Source organism: Brachyhypopomus gauderio, chromosome 7 (assembly GCF_052324685.1).
Source record: "Brachyhypopomus gauderio isolate BG-103 chromosome 7, BGAUD_0.2, whole genome shotgun sequence".
Classification (NCBI taxonomy): domain Eukaryota; kingdom Metazoa; phylum Chordata; class Actinopteri; order Gymnotiformes; family Hypopomidae; genus Brachyhypopomus; species Brachyhypopomus gauderio.
In genome coordinates this window covers 30,540,397-30,556,566 of record NC_135217.1, presented here as the reverse complement: position 1 = coordinate 30,556,566, position 16,170 = coordinate 30,540,397, and the positions used below count along the sequence as shown (strand labels likewise).

The 16,170-nt window shown below is 46.4% G+C and overlaps 1 protein-coding gene across 3 annotated transcripts in view; it reads left to right on the top strand.

The window, feature by feature from the left end:
* Window positions 1-16,170, top strand: part of LOC143519561 (uncharacterized) — a 90,886-nt gene that overhangs the window by 70,585 nt on the left and 4,131 nt on the right. For all 3 annotated transcript variants that reach the window (XM_077013145.1, XM_077013144.1, XM_077013143.1), the window contains one exon: window positions 5,906-6,019. In XM_077013145.1, coding sequence (XP_076869260.1) covers window positions 5,906-6,019 — 114 coding nt within the window. The remainder of the gene's footprint in view (window positions 1-5,905; window positions 6,020-16,170) is intronic.

Here is a 16,170-nt window from a genome sequence, read left to right as displayed (position 1 = left end):
ACTGTCTCTTCAGCGTCGCCCCTGGAGCTGGCCGTGGCACTCTAATGAGGGAGCGTGCTCGTCAGACAGACTCCTCGCTCGGGCTTCTGTCTGATGATTCATCTCACTTTGGGCACAGCTGTGTGCGCTTGTAGCCGTGTGGGTGTGTGTGTGTGTCCTTTGTGGGTTAAGTGCAAGATGTAATAAAATCTGTGTCTCTGATTCTCTTTGATCCTACTGCAGATAAACCTTTTGCGTAAATGACAGAACGCTCCAGCACTCTGTCCCTGTCTCCTGTGTCCAGTGTCTTCACCACACTGGGTTTGTCTCCTCACCTTCTCTCTCTCTCTCCCTCTCTCTCTCCACCTTGTTTTCCTGTGTGAAAGTGTCTGTGATGCTCCGTTACATCCACGTTTCAGTCCAGCATCATCAAACACATCTTAACACAGTGCTGGATTCCTTTAAGAATTTGCTGACTTCCTGATTATTTCAAAAATGGAGAGAGAATGAGTGGGAGAGAGAGAGAATGAGTGGGAGAGAGAGAGGGAGGGTGAGAGATTTTAAAATTGAAGCCCTGAGTCATTTTTTCAAATAAGCAAGAAGTGGAGCTGTGATAAGCCTCTTGAGTGGTAGCTAAAGCCCCATTACTCACTCCTCTTTTAAGCATCCTAAATTAGTCTCGGTGTGACTCTAAATGGGAGCGTCACGCCAGGTCTGTTCAGAGCTGTCCCCCACCTGCACGCTCATTTAATACCCGTGCCCGCATTCCCAGAGCGAGCTGGCCCGAACCCGGCCCAAAATGGGCCCAAAACCGCTCCTGCTTCTTTGGACAGTCACAGGTGCTGAGGAGCTGTTTGTGCCACAGAGTGAGCCCGATATCCTTCAGCGGGCCCAATCCTTCTGCACAATGTGCTTAATGCCAGATATCCGTCCCAGTGAAAGGCTCGCCTCGGGAAACATAAACGGCTTTGCTACAAATGTAGTTTATATCTCGTGCCTACCATGCCAGTCTAATGCACCAGCGATGAAGATTTCCATGGTTACCATTGGGTTACAAAAGACATCCTTCACCCTTCAAATCCATTACTTTTGTTTGTTTGAAATGCATCTAATGCACAAGAAATGAACAGGAGGGGGTATTACTTATTAACAGGGTGGAGCAGCAGAAGGGGTATTTACTAGTGTTTAGGGGCAGTACAGCTGGGGGTATTTACTAATACACAAGAGGAACAGCAGGAGGTATTTACTAATACACAGAAGGAACACCAGGTGGGTATTTACTAATACACGGGAGTAACAGCAGGGGGTATTTACTAATACACGGGAGTAACAGCAGGGGGTATTTACTAATACACGGGAGTAACAGCAGGGGGTATTTACTAATACACGGGAGTAACAGCAGGGGGTATTTACTAATACACGGGAGGAACAGCAGGGGGTATTTACTAATACACGGGAGTAACAGCAGGGGGTATTTACTAATACACGGGAGTAACAGCAGGGGGTATTTACTAATACACGGGAGTAACAGCAGGGGGTATTTACTAATGTGTTAGGGAGGAACAGAAGGGGGTATTTACTCATGTGTTAGGGAGTAACGGCAGGGGGTATTTACTAATACACGGGAGTAACAGCAGGGGGTATTTACTAATGTTTTGGGGAGGAACAGAAGGGGGTACTTATGTGTAGAGGAGTAACAGCAGGGGGTGTTTACTAATGTGTAGAGGAGTAACAGCAGGGAGTGTTTACTAATGTGTAAAGGAGGAACAGCAGGGGGTATTTACTAATGTTTTGGGGAGGAACAGAAGGGTGTATTTACTCATGTGTAGAGGAGTAACAGCAGGGGGTATTTACTAATGTGTAAGGGAGGAACAGCAGTGTGAAACCTTGGGAGGACCAAGACTCAAAAGGGAACCCATCCTCCATTGGGCGGCTCGTTAACACACAAATTACACAAAAACAAATTATAAAGACGAATACACAAGTTACAAACAAATCACACAATCAGGCTAAGTATAAGGTTAACATTTTTAAACATTTAAAAACATTTTTAAACATTGAGACTGTGTCTGAGTCCCGAATAGAGGCAGGAAGATTATTCCACAATTGTGGAGCTTTAAAAGAAAAGGCTCTTCCACCTGCTGTGATCTTCTTGATCCTAGGAACAGTTAATAACCCTGCGTCCTGCGAACGAAGTGAACGTGCTGGTGTCACGTTGAGGACCCCGGCCCCTCCCTTTTGGGCGCGTGTTGACGTAGTCTACGTGTATCGTCTGTGTCTATGGATATCCGTGGTTATGGCATGTCGTGTGAATAATCAGTATCACCTGTGACTCGTCTCGTAATCACGTGGGGCTAATGTGGTTTGTCTATTTAATGTGCACTCGCGCAGTGTCCTGTGCTCGTCGTTGTCTAATGTTTACACGTTCTGTATTGCAGTGTATGTTATTCGTGCGCTATATTGCGCAATACTTGTTGAAAGTAAAAGTGACGTGGATGAAAAGAAGGATCTGTGTCTCATCCTTCCCTGCTCCGCCGCGCGTCACAGCTGGGTTGTAATGATCAATAAGTTCACTAAGATAGTCTGGAGCTAAGCCATGCAGTGTTTTATATGTTAATGAAAGTATTTTATAGTCAATACGGAATCTAACTGGCAGCCAGTGTAATGACGATAGTACAGGACTAATGTGATCATATTTTTTAGTTTTCGTTAAAACTCACGCTGCTGCGTTCTGAACCAGCTGGAGTTTGTTTATCGATTTACCAGAACATCCAGCTAGAAGACTATTGCAAAAATCTAGACGAGAGGATATGAATGCATGGATTAATACACAGGAGGAACAGCAGGGGGTGTATTTACTAATACATGGGAGGAACAGCAGGGGGTATTTACTAATGTGTAAGGGAGGAACAGCAGGGGGTATTTACTAATACACAGGAGGACCACCAGGGGGTATTTACTAATACACGGGAGTAACAGTAGGGGGTATTTACTAATGTGTAAGGGAGGAACAGCAGGGGGTATTTACTAATACATGGGAGGAACAGCAGGGGGTATTTACTAATGTGTAAGGGAGGAACAGTAGGGGCTATTTATCATGGGCTATTGGTACAGTAACTGCCTCTTTAAAAGTTTTAAATGATGTAATTGAAGCTCTAGACACAGAGCATTATTGTGCTGTCCTTTTTGTTGATCTCTCTAAGGCTTTTGACACAGTTGATCATGGGATTTTATGCCAAAGGCTTTTAGATATTGGGCTTTCAGAGCAGGCTATGGGCTGGTTCCTGAATTACTTAACTGACCGAAAGCAGTGTGTACAATATGGGGGTCAAACTTCCAGTTTTTTAGAAATCTCCAGGGGTGTCCCTCAAGGTTCAGTTTTAGGCCCAACTCTTTTTATTATTTATATTAATAATCTGGCCCATGATCTTGTAAATGCATCTGTGCATTTCTATGCTGATGACACTGTAATTTATTGTCATGCAAAATCAATTGCTCAATTGTACCTTCAGTCTGCTTTTAACACCATTCAGTCGCAGTTATTACAACTTCGCTTGGTTATAAATGCTAAAAAAACGAAGGGAATGTTATTTTCTAACAGAAAGAAAGTACCTTCTCCCTTACCCACTATTACAACTGCACAAGAATTGCAAATTGATTTTGTAACATCATATACATACCTTGGCATCACTGTTGATGAGAAATTGACTTTTATCCCCCACATTGAATGTCTTCTTAAAAAGCTCAAGTTGCAACTTGGTTTCTTTTTTAGAAATAAGTCCTGTTTTTCTTTTAGAGCTAGGAAGCAGTTGGTTTCGGCTACCTTTTTAAGTAGGTTAGATTATGGAGATGTAATACATATGAATGCCTCTGCCTCCTCGCTACGTATGTTGGACGCTGCTTACCATGGGGCTTTTAGATTTATTACAGGTGCGAGATCCCTTATTCACCACTGTACCTTATACCCCATGGTAAACTGGCCCTCCTTACATAACCGCAGGCTTTTACATTTTTACTTATTTATTTATAAATCTATTCTTAATCTGGCACCGTCTTACCTTTTTACATTTTTTTCTCGTAAAGAGCAATGTTACAGCCTTCGCTCCCATGATTTGATCTCTTTTAGTGTTCCTTCGGTGCGGACCGAGCTTGGTAAAAAGGCGTTTTCCTTTTCCGGTTCCTCCAGCTGGAACTTGCTTCAAAAGGAATTGAAGCTGTCCAGTCTGGTCACACTTAGGGATTTTAAAGCTCTGCTGAAAGTTCTAGAGAAGAGATTTATAGATACCTGCACATGTAATTATTAATCAGTATAAATATGCTATGTTTTATGAATACTAGTTATCTAGTTACTGTAAATTTTTTATATCTTGTACATTGTTTTATGATGTGTATGAATAATATGTATATTATTTAAGTGTTATTTTTAGCTTAATTGTTGTTTTATATTGTATTGGAAACAGGTCTCTCTTGTAAATGAGACGCCAAGTCTCAATGGGACTACCTGTATAAATAAAGGTCTAATAATAAATATTTACTAATACATGGGAGGAACAGCAAGGGGTGTATTTACTCATATATATATATATATATATATATATATATATATATATATATATATATAGGGGACGAACAGTAGGAGTATGGGGGTATTTACTAATGTGTAAAGGAGGAACAGCAGGGGGTATTTACTATTTACTAATACATGGGAGGAACAGCAGGGGGTATTTACTAATATATATAGGGGACGAACAGTAGGAGTGTGGGGGTATTTACTAATACACAGGAGAAAACACGAGTCATAATTTATTTCTAATTTATCATCTCTGTTCTCTGTGACTTGGGCCTTTCTGAGGTACACACACACACAACCTTTTCCCAGCAGCATCAACTGTGTTAATAGTCTGTTGTTTATCATTGATTATATTGAGTGTGCAGATGTTTTTGTCCACACTGTTTGTCAACAGAAGCTGAGTGATGTCTGACATCCATTTGTGAATAAGGTTCAATCCTGGGCAGTCTTAATTTTCCGCCGTCAAAGGAACGTTATTCTCTGAAGAGATCGCGGAATTTATTGAATTCCTCACAAGTTCTGCATTGAATTCAATATCTTGTTCATCTTGTTTATTCATCTTTGTTTATTGAATTTATCACAGGTGCTGTATTGAAATTCACAGGCTCTCTGTGGAACTCCTCACAGTTTGAGTAAAGTAGATCTTCTCCTCAGAAGTTGAGTAGAGGAGATCTTCTCCTCACAGTTTGAGTAGAGGAGATCTTCTCCTCACAGTTTGAGTAGAGGAGATCTTCTCCTCAGAGGTTGAGTAGAGGAGATCTTCTCCTCACAGTTTGAGTACATCAGATCTTCACTGCTCCGTTCACTCTAGGCCAGTCAGTTAGGGATAGCTAAGCCCAAGCTTGTGTGTGTCCAGGAGAGCAGACATGTCTGTCACTAGCTGTAATAGTTGATGTTTTATAGCAGTGTTTTACACTTTCTGTTTCTCTATGGGGAGGTTTATCACCATTATTCTTGCCTGATCTGTCTGGACAACTTGGTATAGATTTACTTGTTGTTCTGATCTTCCTACTTTCTGTGCCTCGATTCCTCAATCAAGCTATCTGTCTTGTTCTATTGTTTGGTTACTGTCAGTTTCATCAGGTTACCTTTACACGAGATTAAGCAATTAATTAAGTAATTAAGTAATTACTCTTCTCACCGTCTCTCACAGTCTCCATCTTTCTCACACGTTCTCCCTCCTTCTCTCAGTCTCCCTAACTCAGTCTCTCTCACAGTCTCCCTCTGTCTCTCTCTCTCCCATAGTTTCCATCTGTCTCACACTCTGTCTCTGTGTTTCTCTCTGTCTCCTGCTCTCTCTCTCTCCCTCTCTTTCTCTTTCTCCTCTTTCTCACAGTCTCCCTCTCTCTTCCTTAGGTCTGGTATTTGTTGGGCTGGCTGTTTTATGTCCAACTGGACAAGCCTGCTACCACAGCAAACACAGAGAGCTTCAGAAAGTCAGCCAGGACCTACCTTACCAAGGCAAAGAAGGTAATACACAAACGCGCATGCACGCACACGCACACACACACACACACACACACACACACACACACACACACACACACACACACACACATACGCAGTGTCTCATCTGCACACCCAGCATGGCCTCTGTCCTTTCACTGGGGTGAAATTTCTCTCACGCTGCTGGCAGTCCAAGATATGGAAATGGAAAAAAATGAAACGAAAACGAAAAAGTTTGTGAGAGCTGTGTGTGTGTGTGTGTGTGTGTGTGTGTGTGTAGGGAGAGCAGTGTGTGTGTGTGTGTGTGTGTGTGTGTGTGTATGTGTGTGTGTGGGGAGAGCAGTGTGTGTGTGTGTGTGTGTGGGGAGAGCAGTGTGTGTGTGTGTGTGTGTGTGTGGGGAGAGCAGTGTGTGTGTGTGTGTGTGGGGAGAGCAGTGTGTGTGTGTGTGTGTGTGGGGAGAGCAGTGTGTGTGTGCGTGTGTGTGTGGGGAGAGCAATGTGTGTGTGCGTGTGTGTAGGGAGAGCTGTGTGTGTGTGTGTGTGTGTTTGTGTAGGGAGAGCTGTGTGTGTGTGTAGGGAGAGCAGTGTGTGTGTGTGTAGGGAGAGCTGTGTGTGTGTGTGTAGGGAGAGCAGTGTGTGTGTGTGTGTAGGGAGAGCAGTGTGTGTGTGTGTGTAGGGAGAGCTGTGTGTGTGTGTGTGTGTGTTTGTGTAGGGAGAGCTGTGTGTGTGTGTAGGGAGAGCAGTGTGTGTGTGTGTGTAGGGAGAGCTGTGTGTGTGTGTGTGTGTGTGTAGGGAGAGCTGTGTGTGTGTGTGTGTGTGTGTAGGGAGAGCTGTGTGTGTGTGTAGGGAGAACTGTGTTTGTGTTGGTGGGTGGTGGATAGGTGATGACATCTCTCTTTTGTACGTGCTCTGAACACCCCTTCATCATTCTCCCTCTCTCCATGTCTCTCCCTCTTCTCCTCTCCCCCTCTTCTCCTCTCCCCCTCTTTCCATGTCTCCATCTCCCTCTCTCCCTCTCTCCATGTCTCTCCCCATCTCTCCCTCTCTCCCTCCCTCCGTCTGCTCCTGGTGGTCGTGTGTGGTGTTCTCCTGTATTTCCCCCAGGTTGACTCCCCTACTCCCTGTGTACTGGCTTTTCTTTCTTTCTTCCTCTCCATTTTCTCACCCCTGTGTGTGCTCTCTCTTCCCCTCTCTCTCTCCCCTCTCTCCCATGCACTCTTTCTCTCCCTCTCTCTCTCCTCTCCTCTCCCACTCTCAAATCAACTGTAATTTATTGGCATGACGGGGTAAATACCTGTGTTGCCAAAGCAATTCAGTATATGTAAATTTATCATTAATATACAAATGAATAAAAGAGTTATAGAGGATTTTATAAAAAGTCTCTGCCCTCCCTTGCTCTCTTCTCCCTTCCCCCTCTCTCTCTCTCTCTCTCTCTCTCTCTCTTTCTCCCTCCGTGTGATCTGTCGCTTCTTGTCCCTCCTGCTGGCTTCGTCTTGTCCCCTGTCCTTTCTATGGCCGTGCTAAAGAATTTTCTTCATTCTGTCCTTGTGATGGTCGTGCAAGATGAATTGATGGCACAGTATATGAGTGGACTCGCAAACACACACACTCTCTCTCTCTCTCTCTCTCTCTCTCACACTCTCACTCGGTCTCTCTCTCTCTCTCAATTCAGTTCAATTGCTTTATTGGCACGAGTGTTACAAGTTACATTATTGCCAAAGCAAATTAACATAACCAGAAAGGGGAAAAATAGGAATAGAAGAGAGTACAATATATACAATACAGTATAGAAATAACTAACAACTATTAACAAAGAATGCTGATAGTTAAAAAATACTGATCAATAAAGAGTTACAGCTTGTCCCTTTGATGCCATGAGTCTTGGAGCTGTCATGAGTCCCCTGTCCTCTCCCAGGACACAGGACAGTCCTCTCTCTACGTCTGCAGTCCTACAGGAGAAACTCTGCAGGTGCCCCACATGTTCTTATAGAGGGTTTGTGATGGACTCCTGTGCAGCACGCTGGGTTAGGACACACAGCTCTGTCTCCAACACTCCCACACTGACAGTGGGGGCACAGCCTGTCCTCTCTGGACAGTCCGGTCCCCCTACAACAGGGCTGTGCTCACGGAGATGGACATTGTCAACACTGTCCTCGGTTTGCTTTTGACTGTGGTTGGATACATATGGACAGTGGTCAGACACGTGTGGTAGTTTGGGGGTTTCATTATTTAAGGATCCGTGGGAGAATATGTAGTTGTCCTGAGTCTCCCAAGGTCGTGGTGATACACTGAGATCATTTAAAGTGTCCAAAAATGTTAGTCGTCTTTTTTGAATGTTTAATAGAGGACCAGTGTCCTCTGTGTGGACATTGTCCTGTGTTGTTCCTCTCTAGACCGACGCCCCTACACAGTTCTGCACGTCACGTCACTTGGTGTTGCTCCCAAACTGAAGCCATTTTGTGCCTCTCTGCTGTAGAGTGCTATCAGTTCTCCCTCTCTTCTATAAATAGTTTAAGCCAAATTGGGTTTCTGTTTGGTACCTTGAATTAGATGGATTTCTTAATCCCAAAGAAAACTGCTTGTTTTTCCTCTGGCTGCCTTCACCACCACGACAGCCCTTCCTGTGGAACAGACTTTCTGTTTGCTCCAGTATTTCTGCTCGTTTTATTAGACTGGGACTTGATTTTTAAGTCTTCTATGGAAAATTAGTATTTTACTCTTTGGTAAATGATTTTCAGAGCCCCTGTTCAGTGAAACAGCTCCTGAGTGGAGGCCCTTCTGTGGAGTGCAGTACAGTATTAGTTCTGGTTGGTCTGAGCATGTACCATCAATGTGTAATTATGGCCATCCAACAGCAAGACCTTGATAAGCACACCCCTCACTCTGCCCCCCCCCCTCCCTCTTTCTCCCTCCTCTTTCACTCTCTCTCCCTACTCATCTCTCCCCTTTCTCTCTCTCCCTCCCTCCCTCCTTCTCTCTCTCTATTTCTCTCTCTCTATCCCTCCCCCCCTTTCTATCCCTCCCTCCCCCTCTCTCTCCCTATCCCTCTCTCTCTCCTTCCATCCCTCTCTACCCTCCTCTCTCTCCCTCTATCTTTCTCTTTATCCCTCTATCTCTCCCTCTCTCTCTCTCCCTCCCTCCCTCTCTCCCTATCCCTCTCTTTCTATCCCTCTCTCTCTCTACCTCTCTCTCTATCTCTCCCTCTCTCTCTCTCTCCCTCCCTCTCTCTCTGTCCCTCTCTTTATCCCTCCCTCCCTCCCTCTATCCCTTCCTCCCTCTATCTCTATCCCTCCCTCTCTCTCTCTGTCCCTCCCTCTCTCTCTCTCTCTCTCTCCCTCCCTCTCTCTCTGTCCCTCTCTTTATCCCTCCCTCCCTCTATCCCTTCCTCCCTCTATCTCTATCCCTCCCTCTCTCTCTCTGTCCCTCCCTCTCTCTCTCTCTCTCTCTCTCTCCCTCCCTCCCTCTCTCTCTCTCCTTCCCCTCCCTCTCTCTCTGTCCCCCTTCTCTCTCGTTGATCTTGGCCATTCTCCTCAAGGCCTAGTAACAGCAGAAGTACCCCTCCCACACCCCCTCCCTCACCCCCATCCTCCCACACCCCCTCCCCCACCCCCATCCTCCCCCACCCCCTCCCCCACCCCCATCCTCCCACACCCCCTCCCCCACCCCCATCCTCCCCCACCCCCTCCCTCACCCCCATCCTCCCACACCCCCTCCCCCACCCCCTCCCCCACCCCCATCCTCCCACACCCCCTCCCCCACCCCCATCCTCCCCCACCCCCTCCCTCACCCCCATCCTCCCACACCCCCTCCCCCACCCCCATCCTCCCACACCCCCACCCACATCCCCTCCCCCACCCCCATCCTCCCACACCCCCTCCCCCACCCCCATCCTCCCACACCCCCACCCACATCCCCTCCCCCACCCCCATCCTCCCACACCCCCACCCCCATCCTCCCACACCCCCACCCCCACCCCCTCCCTCACCCCCATCCTCCCACACCCCCTCCCATACCCCCCCCCCACCCACCCCCACCCATGCCAACACTGCTAAACGTGCTGTACTGATCCTTGACACCCCAGCACCATTGTTTTGCTGTTTGCTACAAAGCCACTTGTCAGTTAAAAAACACAAAACACAGTGTTGAATAGCCAGGAAAAGTGAAGCACAGTTGGGTGGACTATTTTTGTTTCATTCTGTTATTTTATTTATTATATTCATTTATCTGAAAACCGGTGCCCTTGAGTTCTGAAGCTGAGTGGTTTACTAATGATGTTATTAAAATAAGCTGCTAACAGATTGCTTACATCTGTAACTCGCTACATTTAGGTTGGGACAAAGCCCCAGAACATCGCTATGCTGTGTATGTTACATTTATGGAAAAGCTAATAATGTGCTAGAGTGTATTTGGACTCTGAGGTGCAGTTTAAACATCAGCTTCAGCTCCGCCTCCTGGCTCGGAAGGCGGAGCTTACGCCTTCTCCGTTTCCCCATCCCGTCCAGATTGCCAGCAGCCCCGTTTCTCCCACAGAGATCATCACAGAAACCACAGAGATCATCACAGAAACCCACCACCCCCCAGTTCTTCTCCTTCTGCTGGCCATGTGTACCTCACACAGAAAATAATGGAAGTGTTAAATGCCCCAGGGAGCTGAGCCTTAATGTGGGTATTGACTAGATTATGGTAACACTTACGGCACATTATAACACTCCTTTTACTTTGTGACTCTACAATTAATGACAGTGTTATATGTGTATCATCGGAGTCAGTTTACTGTAATTAATGGTATTATTACAGTTGTAGCAGTGACAGTTGTGATAAGTAAAAAGCTATACAGGTGTCAACTGCATGTTCTAGTAAAAAATGGTGAACAAAAATATATTATATTTATAATATATTTATTATATTATATTAGGAATTTATAATAAAGAACTGATGTGGTAGATTTTGCCACAGCGTTGGATCATCATGTGCTGGTCAGAGTTTGGGGGTTCATGTGGGCTCTGTACATGGAGATGGTTTGAGTTTGGTTCCCAATTAACAGTGTAAGATTTTGGCTCGACCTCTTCTGGGAGCAACAGAGAGTTTTGTGAACACTCCGTACCCTTTGGCCGGGTTTCCAGGCAACCGTTAACGGCGATATTTACATAGTGCCTCGCTACATGCCACAGAAGATCGTCTCAGGAGCCCGTGTGGGTGAAGCTCGTTCAGAGAGCCCTCCTCCGTTTCATCCCGCCGTTAGATCCCTCGTGTCTTTATTGACATAAATCTGCTGAACTGCAAATGTGCGTAGTTGTGGTGCGTCGTTAGCCTCCCCGAACGGAGGGGTGAGGAGCAGGTCGAGGCCTGTTCCCCCCCCCCCCGTCTCCCCACTTCCCTTCCCATGAAAGAGTCACTTCATCACCGGTGTGGGGTCAGATCTCCCTCGCTGATCCAACAGCGCCTCCTTCCATTGGCAACAGAGGCCGGCGAGGTCTGTTTAAAGCGCGCGGGAGGACTCGTTTTGTGAGAAGTCGCCCAAAATCCCTTTTTGTTTACAAGGCCGCTTCAATTATTAATAAGAACTTTGAAGAATTTAAGAGATGAAGTCAGCGCGGCTGCAAATCACATGTAAATAAGACCTGACAAGTCCTGCTTCTGGTTCCTAGCAGCAGTTCACACTTGTGAATATTTAATTATGTTCATTAGCGTCACATGAGATGAATGAATTATTCATGCGTTCTTTAATCAGTCCTCGTGCCGGTTTGGCTTCTGTTGGCGTCATCATTAATACCGCCATAATAAGGCAAACAGTAATTATTTATTAATTAGGCTTTTAGAAAGCTACTTTCAACAACGTGGAGCACTCTGGGTAGGGTGAACGGATGAGACTGATACGTCCAAGTTATGAAGTCAAACACACCGTCTGCGAGATCCCAGCTTTGTGTGGGCCCGATGCCCCCGACACCTCTGGCTTCGTATCGTTTCATAATCATGGACGCGATTGTTTCCTTTATTTCTGTTAGAGAAAACACGCGTCAACAAGACGCAGAGCGGAGTAGCGCATGCTTAATGAAGAGGAAACGCAGAGCAGGACGTGTTTATTAAAGGAGCGGCGTGTCTCCTCCCTCCAGGGCTATCTCGTCCAACTGTGTTTGGATAACTATCAGATGTTTGTCACGGATTATTTCATCGAGGCCCGGTGGCCGTGTCTGCCGCCGTCCTCCCGGCTTCCCGCTGCCGTCGTCGGGTGTAATTACGCTCCTGATGAAAGTGTCAGCCTCATTCTCTCACTTTAGGACGTAGGGAGGCTCTGAGCTGGCCTGAGCATCTCACCTGTGGTCTGGGTGTTTGTGGTAGTGGGTGTACTGTATATGTGACGTGTGTGTGTGTGTGTGTGTGTGTGTGTGTGCGTGTGTGGGTGTACTGTATATGTGACGAGTGTGTGTGTGTGCGTGTGTGTGTGCGTGTGTGTGTGGGTGTGTGTGTGTGTGGGTGTTTGTGATAGTGGGTGTACTGTATATGTGATGTGTGTGAGTGTGTGTGTGTGTGGGTGTGTGTGTGTGTGATAGTGGGTGTACTGTATATGTGATGAGTGTGTGTGGGTGTTTGTGATAGTGGGTGTACTGTATATGTGATGTGTGTGAGTGTGTGTGTGTGTGTGTGTGTGTGTGTGTGTGTGTGTGGTAGTGGGTGTACTGTATATGTGATGAGTGTGTGTGTGTGTGATAGTGGGTGTACTGTATATGTGATGAGTGTGTGTGGGTGTTTGTGGTAGTGGCTGTACTGTATATGTGATGAGTGTGTGTGGGTGTTTGTGGTAGTGGGTGTACTGTATATGTGATGAGTGTGTGTGTGTGTGTGATAGTGGGTGTACTGTATATGTGATGAGTGTGTGTGGGTGTTTGTGGTAGTGGGTGTACTGTATATGTGATGTGTGTGTGTGTGTGTGTGTGTGTGTGTGTGTGTGTGTGTGTGTGTGTGTGTGTGTGTGTGATAGTGGGTGTACTGTATATGTGATGAGTGTGTGTGGGTGTTTGTGGTAGTGGGTGTACTGTATATGTGATGTGTGTGTGTGTGTGTGTGTGTGTGATAGTGGGTGTACTGTATATGTGATAGTGAGTGTGTGTGTGTGTGTGTGTGTGTGTGTGTGTGTGTGGTAGAGATTCAACAAGTGGCGACGAGCATGAGCGGAGCTAAAATGCTCAATGATCAGCCCAAGAGATGTTTTTAAACCTGTAGTCTTTCTTTGTGTGTTTGTGTGGGCTGTTGTGTAGTGCGTGTTCTTTATGAGGTTTTTAGGGGTGTGTGTTTTCATGGTGTTTATGTGCATGGGGTACAGTGTACAGTTTTGTGATTGCATAGGGTAATTTGTGTTTATATGTGGTGTCGTGGGTGTGTGTTTATGTGCAACAGGTAGTCTGTGTATTCATATCGTGTGTGTATGTGTGAGATCACCTACAGCTCTTCTATCTGCCCATCAGCTCTGTGCTCCCAGCACCTCCTGCAGGTCCTAGTGCCCCTCACCTCCCACCACCCACCGCCCTCTCCACCCTCCACTACGTTTCGCCCTACAGACTCCGCCTCCCCTCCCCGGCAAATTCCGCTCAAGCTGTCACTGCCCATCGATTTCCTGCCTCCCGGTCCGGAGGCAGCGTGTGTCCGCCGTCTCCCGCGGCCGCTTCGCTCCGCCCGACGTCTCCGCCGCCCTCTCGCCTTATAGATTTACTTGTAAAAACACCGTCGGAAAATTTAGCCAGCGACGTCGGCCGCCGACGGGCCACGACCGCAGCACAAATCTGCGCCGCGCGTGTCGGGAACTTTTGCAAAAGTGTCGCGCACAGCTTGGCAGTCGTTTTGACCCTTTCTTCAACTTTGGAAAAGAAAAATACACAACAAACCCCAGCGTTTCCCCCCAGCTCTCCTCTGTAGAAGGAGCGTCCGTGGGATTAAACGGAGCTGGGAACAGAATGTCCATGAGCATAGTCAGTAGCCCGCGCTGGCCGCGGTGTCCCATGAGCTGACGATTGTTTTGGAAACAGCCATTGGAATTTCAGATTTCCCCAGAGAACATCTGGTTCTTCTCTCTGCCCAAAGGTCCCAGTGTCCACACACATTAAACGTTTAGCTTTTCATAGGTCACATCTGATACGCTCAACCCTCACACAGTGGCTGGGTACCCAAGGAAGTGTGTTCACATTGTGCCATCATTGACCAGTCAGATGGTCCGGCACACACACACACACACACACACACACACACTAGGGATATGAAACAAAAGATGGACCCTTCATGAGGAGACGTTTTGATTCCACTGTCATGCTTCAGCCCTTGGTGTGGAGCTCATACCTCCACCCTGCTGCAGCGTCTCATGGCTTGCTGATGGAGCTCAGAGTGCTGGGTGCTGATTTGTAGATTACAGTGCAAATCTTTAGTGATGGCTAGAGAAGAAACGCTTGTGCTCATAACCTACCAAGGATAACCTAAGAATAACCTACCAAGAGGCAAAAACTCGTCAAAAATAAATAAAATTTTTCTTATTTTTGCTCCAGTATTGGAATTTTACGTGATATTTAGCTGTAAATTGATTTTTTCATTGGTTTAAAAACGCTAATGGCTAAATGTCCATGACTATCACACAGTAGTAGAAGCTCAGAAGGTTCATTATTCATCATTTTAGGGGGTGGAGTTACAGAAAGGGGGCGGAGTTGCCTGCATGTGAGTGCATGTTAAGCACGTAACTTCTCTGAATCAAGGAGCACAGGGGAGGTGTAGGGGACCAGACCTTATGGGTGAGTGTGTGTGTGTGTGTGTGAACACACAAACTCCCGTGTGCACCTACACTCAAGTTCCCTAAGTGCTTATCTAATAACGCAAAACATTTTTTCTTTAGAAAACAAAATGGATGTCCAAAAGAAACTGTTTAGCCCACTTTATTTCTCAGTTTGTGTCGTTTTTGTGTGCGTGCGTGTGAGGGACACCGTCCATGGAAGGCAAGCAAGGCGTCTGAACAGTAAGCGGTTTTGTCCTAAATGGCCAGAGACCTCCACCCACTCCTCCATCAGCTGCTCCCTAAAGACCCTGGGCAGTGAGCGAGCGTGGAGGGGGCAGAAGGCCCTTCACCCTCTTCCTCTCCTCCACCCACTACATGTCCTGTCCCATGCAATCTAAAGCTAGGTTTATACTTGACGTGGCGTGTGGGTCCGCACGCTGAAAATGATGTATCCGCCCCTGCGCGATGACCCCCCGCGCTGTCGCTTCGCAAGGTCGTGCACCTCTCGAATTTTGTAACTTCACGCGCGCCGCGCTTCAGTGCAATGAACATAGTCGTGTTTGCAGGGTTCATACACCTAAACAAGGTGGAATTAAAGCACTTGTACGGCATTCAAGGTCCATTTCAATATTTCCCAGCACGTTAAACTTAATTAAGTTGTACTTGAAATATGATTCTATATAATTTGCTTTTTTTTATCACATTATTTAATGGTTGTTTATTTAAAAAACGCCCAATCTTAACGTCTTCACGTTCTCTCATGTTTCGTCCTGGAATTACAAGAGGCTCGTATTTGTTAACGTAATACAAGAGAACTGTTCAGTCAGACAGATATTTGTTGGGAAATGAAGTAGTTACAATTTCAAGCATTTTAAAGTACTTTAACCTAAATTCCAGCACTTTTCAAACCTGAAACACAATGCAACATTAAAATTTGTCAGGTAAATGTCCCTTCCCCTTTTGCTGGGGCTGAAGGAGCTGGGGTAGGGAGGGTTAATAAGGGTGTTAGTGGGGGAGGGAGGGTTAATAATGGTGTTAGTGGGGTAGGGAGGGTTAATAAGGGTGTTAGTGGGGGAGGGAGGGTTAATAAGGGTGTTAGTGGGGGAGGGAGGGTTAATAATGGTGTTAGTGGGGGAGGGAGGGTTAATAATGGTGTTAGTGGGGGAGGGAGGGTTAATAAGGGTGTTAGTGGGGGAGGGAGGGTTAATAATGGTGTTAGTGGGGGAGGGAGGGTTAATAAGGGTGTTAGTGGGGTAGGGAGGGTTAATAAGGGTGTTAGTGGGGGAGGGAGGGTTAATAAGGGTGTTGGAGGGGGTGGTGGAGAGTGTGAAGAGATGTGATGAGACGACTGAAGGTGAACCTTCATCTGGCAAGAATCTGTACTGTATGCAACTGAAACTTTAGCCTTTTACTAACACACATG